At 40.0% G+C, this 14,715-nt stretch overlaps 2 protein-coding genes across 3 annotated transcripts; both read right to left on the bottom strand.

The window, feature by feature from the left end:
• Nucleotides 1-524: 524 nt before the first annotated feature.
• Nucleotides 525-6,903, bottom strand: C11H15orf48 (chromosome 11 C15orf48 homolog). Of its 2 annotated transcripts, none has more exons than XM_065075907.1 (5): nucleotides 5,819-6,903; nucleotides 5,131-5,191; nucleotides 4,776-4,864; nucleotides 3,938-3,998; nucleotides 525-3,278 (listed from the first exon to the last, which is right to left on the bottom strand). In XM_065075907.1, exons 1-5 carry the CDS (start codon nucleotides 5,920-5,922, stop codon nucleotides 3,210-3,212), a joined length of 384 nt encoding a protein of 127 aa, XP_064931979.1. In that variant the 5' UTR covers nucleotides 5,923-6,903; the 3' UTR covers nucleotides 525-3,209. The 2 variants fall into 2 exon arrangements, with proteins under 2 accessions (XP_064931979.1, XP_064931980.1); XM_065075908.1 differs by lacking the exon at nucleotides 5,819-6,903 and adding an exon at nucleotides 5,267-5,608.
• A 167-nt stretch (nucleotides 6,904-7,070) lies between these two features.
• AFG2B (AFG2 AAA ATPase homolog B) lies at nucleotides 7,071-14,173 on the bottom strand. The gene is made up of 8 exons (XM_005513070.4): nucleotides 12,884-14,173; nucleotides 11,689-11,874; nucleotides 10,349-10,507; nucleotides 9,739-9,948; nucleotides 9,130-9,357; nucleotides 8,883-9,017; nucleotides 8,054-8,179; nucleotides 7,071-7,414 (listed from the first exon to the last, which is right to left on the bottom strand). The coding sequence occupies exons 1-8, from the start codon at nucleotides 13,958-13,960 to the stop codon at nucleotides 7,262-7,264; spliced, it is 2,274 nt and encodes a 757-aa protein (XP_005513127.4). The 5' UTR covers nucleotides 13,961-14,173; the 3' UTR covers nucleotides 7,071-7,261.
• Nucleotides 14,174-14,715: the final 542 nt, after the last annotated feature.

The raw sequence follows: 14,715 nt of genomic DNA, 5'->3' as shown, positions 1-14,715 counted from the left end.
ACGCGCTCCCCATACAGCAGGGATGTGCTGCACAGCGAGGACTTCAGCCAGAGAATTAGAACTGTGCTGAGCAGTACGGCCGTGTTTGTTTAATCTGAAAGCTTTCTTGGGAAACATCCAACACCAAATATTGGCCAGATCCAGTGAATTACTCCTGTTTGTTTTCTAGAGCTAGTCCTAGGGACAGCCGCCCTCTGTGCAGAGACAGATGACAGCTGCAGGATGAACAATTTCCTCTAATGATTGCACCAGGGCCCTCTGCTAAGTTACTATATTCTACAGAAACCACACGCGCCAATGAAGTGACTAGATAGTACAGTATTATACTAATAGCATCTTGCAGTAGAAAAATGTAGAGGGTAGGGGACATCAGATAGAGAAATGCTGACACCAGGGCTGTCATATGCAAAGAAAGCCAAGTGAAAAACCCAACAGAGCTCTTGGATAAATTCAGTTCTTGTTATCATCATGATTAAGGCCTTGAAGTACTATTGTAATAACAAAAATCAGTAATTAAATAATAATTGCATGTATACTGCAGAAAGCAATCTTTTATTCTTCTGTTCTTCCAGACAAATGGACTGTTTATCTGTCACCTGCAGTTAGAAAAGCATGACCCTAGATTCTAATGATGCATTTCTAATGATGATTAGAACAATTTAAAAACATTTCTAGTGGGTTTTAATGTATATTTGAAACTCTTAACAAGCAGTGAGCATTTTAAGTAAATTTTGTAATTAACATTAAAAGTTGGTAGTGATACAGTTCCATGGAAAAGTACTAGACAGAGTAAAGGCAGTGATTGTTAAAAAAGAAAATAAATCGAAACCAACAACAGAACAGAGTAGAAAACAAAATATAAAGAACAGAATGAAGAGATGGAAGAACATTGTTACATTTATTTCAACAGCCCCTAAATTGTCCATGGAATAGAAAGTCATGGGTTTGTGAAACACACGACATGGAAGTCTTATTTTTCTCATAAAATTCAGCTTGTAAAATTCAGCCAATTAAATCTTTACTGTCTTAACTCGATGTCTGTAGAATAAGGAAACAAATTGCATATTACTTCATTGATTTGTGTTGAGTAGTTGGGGGGAGGTACAATAATTGCTTTTGGTGTGCTCTGCTTACAAGCAAAAAAACAACCAAACCCTCATCTGTGCAGGAGACAGAATATTTTTAGGGACAGCCTGACAACACACAAAATAGTTCCAAGAACTTTAACAATATTCATAATCTTTTTGAAGTGCAGAAAAATATTTTGATTTCTCACACGTGAATACCCTCGCCCCTAATCAATATTAAAAAAAATATAACCTAACCAAGCAGAACATTCTATTACCTTTGCTATTATGCTTCCACCCAGGATGAAAGAAGCAACAACCTGTGACTGATGGCAGTTACACTGCCTAATGTGCTACTGCAAGACACCACTAAAAAGCAGTTAGGTACAAAAATTACCTTAAAATTACTTACACTTATTTCCCTAATGTTGACAGATACTAAGGCATAGTATTTCCAGACCATACAAGTGATTTACTCAAGAACTCATTCAATTCATTAATCAACTCAGAACACAGCACTTTTTGTTTGATATAGTCCAGGAAAAAAATGCAAATACAGAATATATTTTAAAATATTTTTATTAAAATACTTAAATCTTGTATTCCTAAGAGCACTGGATTTTTGTGGTTATATGCTATCAAATCATCTTGTAATGTCATTCCATAAAATATATGCTAAGAATGGATTCTGAAGTCTTGTAGTTCCTCTCACTCTTAAACAGAAATGCTGCTGAGTCATCCTTACTTGATAAATATTTATGTATTCGCACACAAGTATGGGATTGTGTGGTTATTTTTCTTAGCATCTATAAATCGGAACAAAACATAAAGCTTCTGAAGCCAAGCTACCTTAAAATTCAGGAGACAGCTCTACGCAAGTTTTGTCCTTGCTGCAGCAGGGTAATAAACCACTTCACTATTGCTCAGGGGCACTTTTTCCCATCAGCAGCTGTTTCACTTTTGCTTTCTTCCTCACAGAAAGTCATATGCATTCCGAGCATCAGTTGTAAAAGAAACTCTATAATATATTGTGAAACTGCTTGGAAGGGGACACCTACAGAAAATATCCACAAAAGGCTGCTCTACCATTGGATGCATATATTGCCTCATTAATTTACTGGGGGTCCGCACATTACATTCTTTTCCCAGCCAACCCATAAGAAAACATGCGGATGCTTAAAAAGGAACTGTCTTTTCATAGAGTCATTCCTAATTTTAATCTTTCTCTTTGTTAAAGCAGATGTCCCTAATACCACATATCTAGAAATGCTTAAAAAAATATTGTTAACTATGCAGTAAATTTGAGCTTGCACATTAACTTCCTCGGACAAGAAGAAATTAACGTTATGTAATTAGCTTTGGATAATTTGAGTTTCCTAACTCTAGTAACTTCTCCTAAATTTAAATACAAACTCTTCGAATACAACAGAAATCTCATTTCCAATTCTCTTTTAGCCATGTTTACGCTTATGCTCTAACGTTGCAGTCTCAAATGTAGCCTTAAATAATCTATTGGACTCCTCGGTGAGGTGGGCACACGTTTTAGTATTAGCAGTAGAACATCAGCTTTAACTTAAATTGTCATTCAATCTAACATAGAGAACGAATGCAAGTATACTTTATGACCACATATGTTGCCATACAAAGACATCCTCTGGCTGTGATGACTTTTTGGTCTGTATACAGCATTGAAATACAGTATAGAGAGGGAGAAGATCAGTAATATCAATTTAGAAAGCCTCTTAGGTAATCTCCATTTATGGAATTCACATGGGAAGTTGTAAAAATTTTAAATATATTTAATTTAAAATATATAAAATTACAAAATTAATGTTTTTTTGAGAAAAATAAAACTCTACAAATAGTGTGGATGCCTTTTCCATCTATAATCACTGTCTGAATATTCAGCATCTAACATCAAATGCCTACTGAAAATGAATATTTGAGACGGACTTTTGGACTGTGTGGATGTGTATGCCAACTTCTAAGGCAACATGAAACTCCTCATACAGAGTCCAAAAAATGCAGGGAGACCCTAAAAATGTAGCAGAAGCATTTCCGCACACTGATTTCAGTAGTCAAGTTTGTGCAGAAGTGATTCCACTAGATTCATAGGGTACCTTTTTGGGCAACAGAAACTTGTCACTTCGTAAGCTTTCTGACATTTTCCAGCTCTTCTATAGGTTTCCATTTCTGATGGACTGTTAGTAGCTGGAAGAAATTAAAAGGAAAATATGAAAGAAATCAGCAAAATCCCAGTGAGCATTTATTCCACTCCCACCCCTGCCCATATCTTATATCAACTTATGGGTGAAGAAGGATTTCTAGTAGATTTACATTTTCCTTTCAGAAGTAACCAAAAAAAGCAACTGATGACATATTTAACAATTTGCTGAAAAAAAATCACTTGGATATTAAATGAGCGATAATGCCAAATAATTTTATTCTTCTTTATCCTAGATGCTCTGCTAAACTAATGTTTTTTTCCTTCAGGCTGCAGTGTTCTAGTCAATTTTGTAATTCGGGAACAAGGCAAGGGTAAACGGCACTTCTATACTCCAAATTTCCACTGTTATCTATGGAATTGAGTAAATGCATGTTGGGAGGGGAAACACCAACCACAAGTATGTCATAAATTCAGGATCAGACCCAGAATGTAATAGCTGAATCTCTACCAATAAGTAATACAGGGAAGATGCTTTACATAAAATAATGAATTAAGCAGTTAGTTCCACTTTTAAATAGATGTATGTCAGCTTTACATTTTTTCCTCATTATTTAAATGTATAAGAACTAGGAAAATATTAAAGTTATTCATTGTGTTGGAAAGATATGCTATTTGTACTGACTATATTATTTGTACAAATTACCTTCTGAGGCTTGGTAGGATCGACATTTTCCCATGGTTCTGGATTGCCACTCTTGTTAATGCTTTAAGAAAAGAGAAATCAAAACAGGTACTATGTTAGGGTGTGATCTTGCATACATTTTTCTTGTATGAGCAGTCTGTCAATCAGTACAACTATTCATGTAAGTACTTCCCTGAAACACAAGTTTAAAGGTTTGCACATTTCTTTTTAAAATTCTGGGGAGGAATCAATGAGGGCTTGCTTTATTTGCAGCTTCCGAAGCACCAAAAAAGCCAACATTCTTCAAGTATAGCGTGTTATCTTAAGGGAAGCAAGCTGAAAAATCAAAACTGAATAAAGACGCACAGAAAAGTAAGTAGATTCTTACTCTGGCAGCTAAATTGTCTATTCCAATTACTTAAATACAAAAATTCTCAAAAGCTTGAAGAGTATGGGACTCAGCACTGATTACTAGCCAAGCTATTAAAATATTAACTTATTTTAAGTTCCTATTATCAAATGCTGTTCTTTATATACAAGTCAATAGTCTGGTTGCAACATATCTGCATGTTGTCTACCTATCAGATTATTCGAAAAATCTTCATAGAACATTTAAAACCTACTACACCTAAAGCAAAGAAAAAATATAATCTATAAATCGAAAGCTAGGAAATAATTTGGACTACGCTTCCAAATTATTTTTTTTCAGTATTTACAATCTGCAGGTATCTTAGTTGTTAATAGCAGTCTGGAAAAAACACATGGATTCTTTTTTTGTTGGTGCAAAACACGATGGTCAAATACCTCTGTTGAAAAAAGAAGCTTAGGGTAAACTCCAAGCAATAAGTATTTTGCTTACATCACATCAGATTTGCTGAATAGGGAATAGGCACAAAAAGCAAGTGCCCCAGCTGCTGCAGAGGACACTATTCCAACCAGGGGAATGAGCTGAAAGACATAAAACAGAGAGAAGCGTTTAAGAACTAGTGCCCTGGCTACAGAGCCATGAATAGGAGGAGAAAGAGTTACAAGGAATTAAGGTACAATTACTTGCCAAGGTGTACTACCTCTACATTACTCTTTATACCAGCTCGCTTTTAACGCATGAATTTCAGATTACACGCATCCCTTGCCTTCCTCTATCAGGTGCTCATCACTAAACGGGTACCTGCTACAGGCAGCAGGCACAGAACCAACACCTCTAGCAAACTTACTTCTTTTTTTGTTTTTAGTATGTGGAAGAAGCTCGAGTTCATCCTCGCTGCGGCCGCGGACCTGCAACAAAGAGCTCCCTGTTACCGGGACCCCCGGCTGCGGGACCCGGGGGAGAAGGCACAACGCCTCCAGTACCTGAAAGAGCGGAGAAGCACCGGCAGCGCTGCCAACGGGCACCAGCGCGGGAGGTACGTGCTCTCCCCGTTATATACGCCCAGCAACGCCCGAGTGCTTTGGCTGCGCGCCAAACCGCCTGGGCGCAACGATCGCGCAACGCCCCGCGCAACGCGCCCCCCAGCGGCCCGCGGTGGGAGCCGCCCGCGGGCAGCAGCGCCGCCCTCCGGCCCCGGGCGGCAGGCGCGGGGGAGCGGAGCGAGGAGCTGCCGGGGGTGCGGGGTGTGCTCGTCCCGCCTTCCTTCCGCAGCTCTTCTCGTTCGTGCATCACTCAAACCTTCCTGCTCTACGTCTCCTTTGTTTTCTTGTTTATCCCCTTCTGCAGACAGTTGCCTGAACAACAGCGTATCCAGGCAAACGCATGGGTAACACCCTGGGCGCCTCGTGGTAGGGCTTGGCAAGGTGCACGTAGTGACCAAACCAAGAGCCCCATTTCAGTCCATCCCCTTCTTTTTCAAGAAAAGCTTAGCCCTGGCCCAGGTTCCCACCACCCCGTCTGAGAAAAACTCCTACCAGGGCCAGGCTGGAGGTACCCAGTGCCAGCAGACTCCTGTACATCTGTTTCTCCCTCTGGCCCACGGGAAAGAAGCGTGAGGAAGAAGTTGCTTTTGCTGCATGCTCTGCTGGCCCCCTGTAGCAAGGAGAGGACATGACAGGGCAGAATTAGCTGTGTTGGTCCTTTTAGGGAGCGAGTGCCTAAGTTAAGCAGCATCACCTTTGAAACATAGGAGTTCGCAGCATTTCACTGTCCTAACACCTCCCAGGTCTAGGAATTCTAAAGCGGAACTCTCAACTAGTGGAAAGCAAAACAAAGAGTTACCTGGAAGGTTTTCATACTTTACCTCTCACTTTATCTTTGGGTATTTTGGAAATTCAGTGGCACTAGTGTACCTGTTGCCAGCAATAAAGCAGCACAATGGCCCTTCGTTAGGAAGTGGTGATCAAAGCCACTGAGCTGTAGGACAGTCATATCTGAACCCCTTCCCAGGTTACACTGGCTTCTACTACTGCCCTTTGCCCTCCACAATCACCAACTGCCTTGGAACTTCCTTTTGTGACCCACCTCACTGTAAACTGTACCGCAGTGCAGTCCCTAGTGTTCCTGTTGTGAGGAGAAAAAATATTTTCATGTGTTTATAACTTAAGAACCTTGGCTGAAATAAGAAACTATCTTTGACAGTGGAGTATTTAGTTCACAAGCAATTTCCTTTGACCTATCTGTGTATTTTAATTATACACAAAAATACATTAACAAAGAATGGTTGGGTGGGAAGACTAATTCTGTAGAAACTCTTATAAAGCAAACTCCCTTCTCTAAAGAAGAAATCATTGCATTATTTGATTACAGTCTTAGTATCTGCTTACTCAATCCAAATGTTTGTACAGTAAGCGGTAACCGATCTAAAATTATTCAAAAAAACCCCAGACTCCCAAACTTAGGACAAACTATTAAGCACTGACCACCTCTTCACTGCCACTATGTACTGGAATCTGCTTCTAAGAAATGAAGGCTGTAGATTCACACATACGGAACACCTTACATTTTACATAGCATGGGATTTACTTCCTCATATTAAAAAAACAGAAAAGCCTTCAGAATGTTAAGATATTCACTGTCCTTTGGAGACTTCATGTTTTAAATTAAAAATCCTTAATATGCCAGTGTTTGTACTGAAAACTACGAAAATCAACAGTAACACTAAGCTGTTCCACAGTGCTTTATCCCAGTATCCCAATTACTCATTTCATCAGGTAGAAACCTAGCTAAAGGAAACAATATTTTTATTTATTCCCTATTATTGAAATCACAGATTTTTCACAAATGAAATTTTACTGTATTTCATACACACTGAAAACGACAGTAAGTACAGAATCAAAAAGCAGGGAAGATGTAAGCCAGTGCAAAGTCTCCGTAATATATTTAAAAATACCTAATGCCACATCACTCCTTTTGATTCAAGAAGCTAATACTTGATTATAGAATTTTTCATAAAATTCCAAGTCTTTTATGTTTAAGGATGGTTTTACAGTCCTCAATGATTTTACAAAATGCTCGTGTTTCACGGCAGTTGCTTCAAGTCCATTCTCTTGCAATGCCAACAAAGCAGCCTGAAAGGAAAAAAAAGACATAACCTTGAAGTGCTTATCGTGTTTTCATTTCCGAAGAAGTTATTGTAAGTATTCTAAAATATTTTACGTGAAATCCAATTTTAGGTAAAGCATCTGAAGATATGGTTAGTTAACAACAGATAAACATCATATAGGATTACTGTAACTTTTTCATTCACTTTTTTGTCTGGATTAGACCACATATCCTTGCTCACTTATATATTTGGATCTTCCTCCCAGTCTTCTCTGTTTTATATAACTCAAGTACTTGCAGACTTCTCAAGTTTCTTCTCTCTAGCCTTGACGGCACATGCTAATTGCAGCTAAAAATGCTACAGTTGCTTGCAGCACACTGAACACAATTCATCTAGATGGCTGCTTGGTTTAGAAAGGGCCATGTGAAACAAAGGGCACTACAGTTCCTTAACTTCTAGTAAATTATCACAGAAAGCCTTTATTCTTATGTAGCTCTTTTATTTAAAGAACTAACCCTTGTTCATTCTCTTTATATTTTCATTACAAACTGTGGAAGAATCCGTACTACAGATGGCTTGGAAACATCTAGGAGTTAGCGCTCTTTTTGCACTGGAAGGTTTAATTTACAGGTTATTTCACAGAATAACCATGAATATTTCTTACCTCCTTGCATAGATTTTCAATATCAGCTCCAGAGAAGAGGTCTGTCAGGACTGCCACATCGTCTAATGACACATCAGTATCTAATGGAATTTTCTCTGTGCAGATTTTTAAAATGGAAAGCCTTCCCTGTAAGTCGGTACATATTATATAAGAAAACAAAAGCAAACAAACCAATAATTAATTCCTCTCCAAAGCAGTACAAAATCTGAAACTAGAACTACACAAAGTCCAGAAGAATACCCAAACCAAAACTACATGTTTTTGGTGGAAGAGTAAATAAAATTCTATTAATTGAGATAATCATAAAAGTAAGTATTAGCTCATATATTAAAATCTGTTATTCACAGTTACTTATTACTTCATGAAAACACAGTATTTTAGACCAAAAGTCCACATTTGGCCTGCTTTGGGGCAATGTTTTTTTGGGTGGAGGGCAGGGGGGTGGGTAGCTCAAGAGAAGGAGCTACATTGCCCTTAAGAACAGGGCACAATAATTATTTGAAGCAAGGACAGACAACTTGTTATGGTACTTCCTACACTACAGCTTGATTTTGTAAATACAGAATTATTCCAGATTTTGTCTGTTTTCTATATGCAATAATGTAACTATGTACAACAATTAAAATGTTACTGGTGTTGGAATTACAAATGTAATATAATTATTCCTTTTTAAACTTCATTGTACCTTGAGTTTGGTGACTGATCTTCAATGAATCATTCATCAATTATTTTATATTATAGGAATATGCTTCCTTTGCTCTTAAAGTAAAGTATGCTGGCAACTAATACCTCTCCATTTAAAGCCACGTGTGGATTTGTAATACATCACCTTCAGATCTGGAGGTGGAATGTAGATCACCTTGTCCAGCCTTCCAGGACGCAATAAGGCATCATCCAACATATCTGGTCTATTTGTTGCAGCAACTACCATGAAATCTTTGTTCAAACTTTCCTGAAACTCTAGCTGAGTATGAGATGATAGAAACAAATTAGTGCAACACGGTTAAGAGAGATATTTTTGAAACAACTGGACAGCATTTATGATTCTTCCTATATGGAAGAGGGAACATAAATACCTTTCTTTCCTCATCACTTTGTTCTTGACATTGACCCTCAGGCTGTAGTTTGCTTCCTCTTCTTTCTGTGACTTTCAGCCCAATCCCATCCAACTCATTGAGAAGAACAGAAAGAACTCGCTCTGAGACACCATGAGCAGTTTTGCAGCGTGACCGAGATCCCAAGATAGAATCAATCTCATCTAGGAATATAATTGCTGGAGTATTTGCTCTTGCTTGGCGAAAAACCTTTTTTTTTTTTATTAACAAAGTAAAATGTCAATATGCACATTCTATGAGCTATGGTGAAAACACCTGCTTACATATACTCTGTATTTTACTTACTTAACTTTAAAGATACATTCATAAAGATTAACAAGAGCCATTCTGGCTCACGTTTACTATAGGCAAATTCTCCTTATTTAAACTCTTAAGCACACTGAAAACAAAATGGTAGAAATACTTTCAAAGTTTAAAACAGGTAAAATTTTAGGGCTAGATTATCAGTTTATGCGAATGTGAATCTGTAAGCCATTTCTATTTAACAATCAGATGAGAGCTTTAACTATCATATTCTCAATAACAAAATTTAGGTTTACTTTACACAAATCGAGCAAAAATAAACCATACCTGAGACAAAATCTTCTCTGAATCTCCAACATAAGGTGAGAAAAGGTCAGCGCCACTTACAGAGAGAAAGGAGCAGTGACAACTTGTGGCCACAGCCCTCACCAGTGTGGTTTTGGCACACCCTGATGGCCCATAGAGAAGAATACCCTTTGGATGAGACAGGCCCATCCTAGCAAAGGCCTGAGGAAATTTCATAGGCCACTCAATACTCTGTCAACACACAAAAAAAAGGAATGAAACTCTTAGTAATGAAACTAGAGGTCATAGGCAATCAAGAAAATTGCTGAGCCTGTTATTTCCTCTTGTGGTACAAACATTAATTTGAAATCAGAGAATACTCATTTCACGTAATGCCCCCCTTGTTAAAGTTTCCTCTCAAACAGAAAGGAAACCCCTGAGAGATGATACACAAGGGCTGCTGACAGATTCAGGAATGAACAAACTTTCTGGCTTATTTAACTCTTTTTCAGCTACTGGAAAACATGCTAATTTTCCCATGACATTACACTTCATTTCATTACATTCATTTCTATAACGTGGCATACAGAATACCTCAGAGGACATGGTTATTAAAAACTACCTGTTTATCTAAATGTATTTCACACGTTACCTGTTTTAACTTTAATTTGACACCTTCAAGACCACCGATTTGCTCCCAAGTGACAGGTTTACACTCTGTTAGTCCAATTGCATTTCGAAAAGAGGACGGTTGAATTTTTTTAAAAGCTTCTTGGAAATCTGTGATATTAATCATCATTTCAGTTGAATCCTGGAGAAACCCAGATAAAGCATATTAACAATATTATTACGTAATAATTGGTCATATGTAATATAACCTTTTCAATGGCATGTTTTTGTACAGGAAAATGATAGTTCCATTACACACTGATCTGCCAAATCAAATGGTTTCTAGTTTCAGGGTTACTACATACCAATTCCTAGATTCTCCTGAATACAAATAAAAATGTTCTAATATCCATTTTTACCACATACTGGAGAAAGTAAGGTACTTTATATCAAACAGGCTAGAAAATACAATTATTAAACTAAAAATGCAATGCCAGAAGTAAGATGTATTTTACAAAGGAGCTTGCAGTTCCTAAGGCAGATAGGCCATCTACTTATTCATTATCTTCATTTGTTCATCTATTTCTTTCCAGGATACCAGGCTCAAATGATTTTGTTTACTACTTTCAGTATTTGTAAGGTATCTGGAGGAGATTGAAGCTGTAGAAATATGATGTCCTCTTCTCTCTATCCCCGAGTGAAGACAGAGGGTTCTACCATTTTCTGTAGATGCTCTGACTCAGGAAATGTTGCAGATCTGGCTTTAAACTTCTGTTCAGCCATTCCAGATGAAAAGCAACAGCAAACATATACTTCACAATCTTGCAAAAGTCAGAATAGAAAGCTATTAAGAAATACCAATTCTCTAATTCCACATATATAATATCTAAGAAGTTAAATTCCTGCACAATGGGCAGTTTTATACCTTGTGTCTATAACGTTTATCCAGTCATGCAACCCAAATGATAATAGTTATTATCACTAGCACTTATATACTTAAGTGTCAACCTAAACTTTAATTTGCGGTTATTATTAAGAAGTAGAATTCTAAATCGCTGATAGCTTCAAAAGAGAGCTTTGGTGGACATTATAGATTAGTTTGACAAAAAAGATTAACATCTCTGCTTTGCACAATCCTAAAAAGATGAGAATAACAACTTTCTGCAAAGCTTTTCATTCAGAAAGGATAAAAGTCTTTTCAGGTGAGAACTGAAAGGACCAGCAAAATAGCATATTTATATTTATAACACAGTTGGTGTTTTCCAGTATTTTAACTTGTGAGTTCTTCCACTTGGTCAGCTTTGCAAGTAAAGCCAAGTATTAATGAGGAAAGGGCAGCACATAGCATTAATTACATTCTTGTTGACTAATCTGCAACCATACCAAAGAGCTGCGGAACACGGCCTGCATGGCAGCTTCTCTGCAGAGTGCTGTAAGGTCAGCTCCGACGTACCCAGTTGTCATTTCTGCCAGTTTAACCAAATCAACGTCTGTAGAAATCGGCATATTAGATGTAAGCAACTGCAGGATAGATCTTCTTTGCGTAAGTGTTGGTGTCCCAATAATCACCTAAACCAAATACAGTAAACAAAAATTTTAAGTAGATATTTTACTATGTTCCTTTGATTTTATAGACCTAGGCAAGCAAGTTTGGCTCTGCTTTATACTGCTTACTGAAGATTTACATGTACTTGCACTGTAACTAAAACATTTTGCAAGAAACTTATTAGCAGTGCTATACAAATGATAAATCTTGAAAATACCTTTTACTTGGACTTACTTTCAAAGTGAACTGTGCTTGTATAAACAGTTGTACATAAGACTCTGCCAGCTAGCGCCCATTAAATCCTATTTTAAGGTAATTTCAACATAACACAAACAATAATTGTCTCGCATATCAAGAGCTGACTTAGATTCATCCAAAAGAAAAAAAAAGTCAATTACATAAACATTCATACATTACTAAAACCCCGGTAAAATAGCGCCATAAAACACATCTCAATAATCTAGAAATTCAGGAAAATAATAACTGTGAGCATCAGAAAACTTGACCAAACTGGATGACCCAGGAGTGTGTTTACCCAGCAAAATAAATAATACAAGCACAAGCATTGTACGTTGCTTAACCGCATGTGTTCTTTCTTCATTTGACCATTAGGCCAGCAGAAGTTTTCCAGAGTAAACGCAGCCTCTGCTACTGAAAGCTGAACAGAATTTTTGACACAGCAGGTGTCACAATCCAGGATTTAAATGAGAGAAATCTAAGTCTGTAACTCCAAGTGTCCGTAGGCAAAATAAAACCTTCAGGAACAGGTCCATGCTTTTATGATAAAGAAGCATAAAGACTCCTCTTTTCCACTTTCAAGTATTTGGAGCTCTGTGTTGGCTGAGTAAAACATGCTCCCTACCTTACCCAAGCTGCAGCAATCTGAAGAAATAAACAGGACACACATTTCAAGCCTGCAGAATCCCATTATTAAACATGATCAGTAGACACTAAAAAAAATTAACTAACGGTGCTCTGCTCCATGTCAAAAAGGAAAGGAAATAGACTGTGTGAAATCCAGGGTTTGCTCACCTCTCTGTCAAATCTGCCAGGTCGTCTCAGCGCAGGGTCTAAGGCATCAGGCCTGTTTGTTGCTGCTATAATGACCATCTTCGCCTCGCTACCTACACCATCCAGTAGCGTTAGCAACTGGGCAACAATACGATCTTCAGGAGCATTGTTTGAACTTCCTCGCTTTGGGCATAAAGAGTCAATTTCATCAATAAAGAGAATGGTTGGGCCTTCATTTGACATTTCTCTGCCCTTTTCAAAGACTCTTCGCAAATTCTCTTCGCTTTCTCCTGGTCTTGAACCATACAGGGCTGGGCCACTGATGCAGAGCAGATACGCACCCACTTCTCTTGCTACCGCCTTTACCATCAGAGTTTTGCCTACACCTGGGGGGCCTATTAGTAGCACCCCATTAGGGACAGAAAGCCCCAGCTTCTTAAAAGTCTTTGGAAAGCGAAAAGGCAGATCAATCATTTCTTTCAAAGACTTTTCCACATTATCTAGTCCTGCAACGGAAGTTTTTGCAGAGTCTTCTGATAAGCGTCTGTACCATTCAAAAGTGACAACCTCCTTAATTTTTATGCTTGTTTGGTGGGTTATCAGTCCGGCTTCATCTGTCAAAGGGTCTACAGACAGTATTTCAATATACACCACGGGGTTTTCGAGATTTGGGGCAACAGTAACAACATAATGAAGCGAAACATAAACATTTCTTAGCAGTTCTCTGATCGTCTCCTGCAACACTGCTCTGGGAGTCGACTTTTTCAGTGCAGAGCTCTTAAGGACCACTTTCACAGTCACCTTTTGCAAGGGGCGAGAGGTCAGAAGCTCTAGCTGGCCGACCCCCAGCGTGAGGCCCCTCATGTCCCGGGCAGCGACCCCCGCGGTGCTGCAGGTCAGGTCAGCCTGCACGAACCCGTCCGCCAAGTCGTGCCGGGGCCACGCCGTGCACAGACAGCAGCCGCTGGGCAGGGAGATCCGCAGCGGAGCGCCGAGCCGGGCGCCCAGCAAGGAGAGAGTGGCAGGTCCGACCCTGCACCTCTGGGTGCCTTCATCTCCCGGGTCCAGCGGGAGCAGCTTTAAGGCTGCCGCCTCCATCGCGGGCTTGGGCGGAGTTCCCTCCGCTGGAGAGGGCGACGACCCCCTGCTCTGCGCGGCCCCGTCCAGCTTCTTACTCACCCCGCCTCGCCCTCCCGCTCCGCCAGGCCCCCGTGGTCCCCCCGGGGGTCCCCGCCCGCTCCGGAGCCGCTCCGGAGCCGCTCCCGCGCACCCGCCGCGCGTCCCGGCGGCCACTGCGCCCCGCGCACATGCGCCATAGCGGAGCACGCGCAGTGTGAAGGAGCGCGCTCAGCGGGGCGGCGGCCACTAACTCTCGTCACGTTCCCGCCTCAGCCGCCCCTGAGGGCGTTCCTTTCAGAACCGGCGAACCGCTGTCTGTGAGGTGAACGCGGTCTGCCAGTGACGGGCTGACCAGCTGCAAGTCGTCTTTCGGCTCCTTGTACTCTCTTCCCACAGACGAAATGGGTTGATCTCCCTCGTTGCCACTTGTCTTGTTCTCCACAGAGCTCGTACTGGCGGGCTCGCTCGCCTCCCTCCTTCCCTCTCCCTCAGCCCGTCTCCTCAGCGCCTCCCGCTTGTCGAGTTGGCGCTTCCTAAACATGTTGCCAAAAGTTGGGCTTCCTCTTTCCCTTGTCTGCTGTCAGCGCTTCCCTTGGCTCAGGGTGGCACCTTGTTCACCAGCGGCTGGGGTTGATTCAACTGTAGATACTGGTTAAGAAAAAACAAGTGAGGAGCCACAGAGTTGACTTGAGAAGCTGCTGATCTAAGTGATTAGGACAGATATTTATTCAACA

Source organism: Columba livia, chromosome 11, assembly GCF_036013475.1.
Source record: "Columba livia isolate bColLiv1 breed racing homer chromosome 11, bColLiv1.pat.W.v2, whole genome shotgun sequence".
NCBI lineage: Eukaryota > Metazoa > Chordata > Aves > Columbiformes > Columbidae > Columba > Columba livia.
Note: the sequence above shows the minus strand (reverse complement) of the source record. Positions and strands in the feature narration are given on the sequence as shown.

What these genes read in the sequence shown, in the direction of transcription:
- AFG2B (XM_005513070.4), bottom strand. Translation starts at nt 13,960, where the DNA reads ATGGAGGCGGCAGCCTTAAAGCTGCTCCCGCTGGACCCGGGAGATGAA. An exon ending in CCGTGTTCCGCAGCTCTTTG is followed by an intron (nt 10,508 to 11,688) that starts GTATGGTTGCAG and finishes GGGTTTCTCCAG; the next exon opens with GATTCAACTGAAATGATGAT. An exon ending in AAAGTGATGAGGAAAGAAAG is followed by an intron (nt 9,018 to 9,129) that starts GTATTTATGTTC and finishes TCTCATACTCAG; the next exon opens with CTAGAGTTTCAGGAAAGTTT.
- C11H15orf48 (XM_065075907.1), bottom strand. Translation starts at nt 5,922, where the DNA reads ATGCAGCAAAAGCAACTTCTTCCTCACGCTTCTTTCCCGTGGGCCAGA. An exon ending in TACTAAAAACAAAAAAAGAA is followed by an intron (nt 4,865 to 5,130) that starts GTAAGTTTGCTA and finishes TATGTCTTTCAG; the next exon opens with CTCATTCCCCTGGTTGGAAT. An exon ending in TTCAGCAAATCTGATGTGAT is followed by an intron (nt 3,999 to 4,775) that starts GTAAGCAAAATA and finishes CTTTTCTTAAAG; the next exon opens with CATTAACAAGAGTGGCAATC.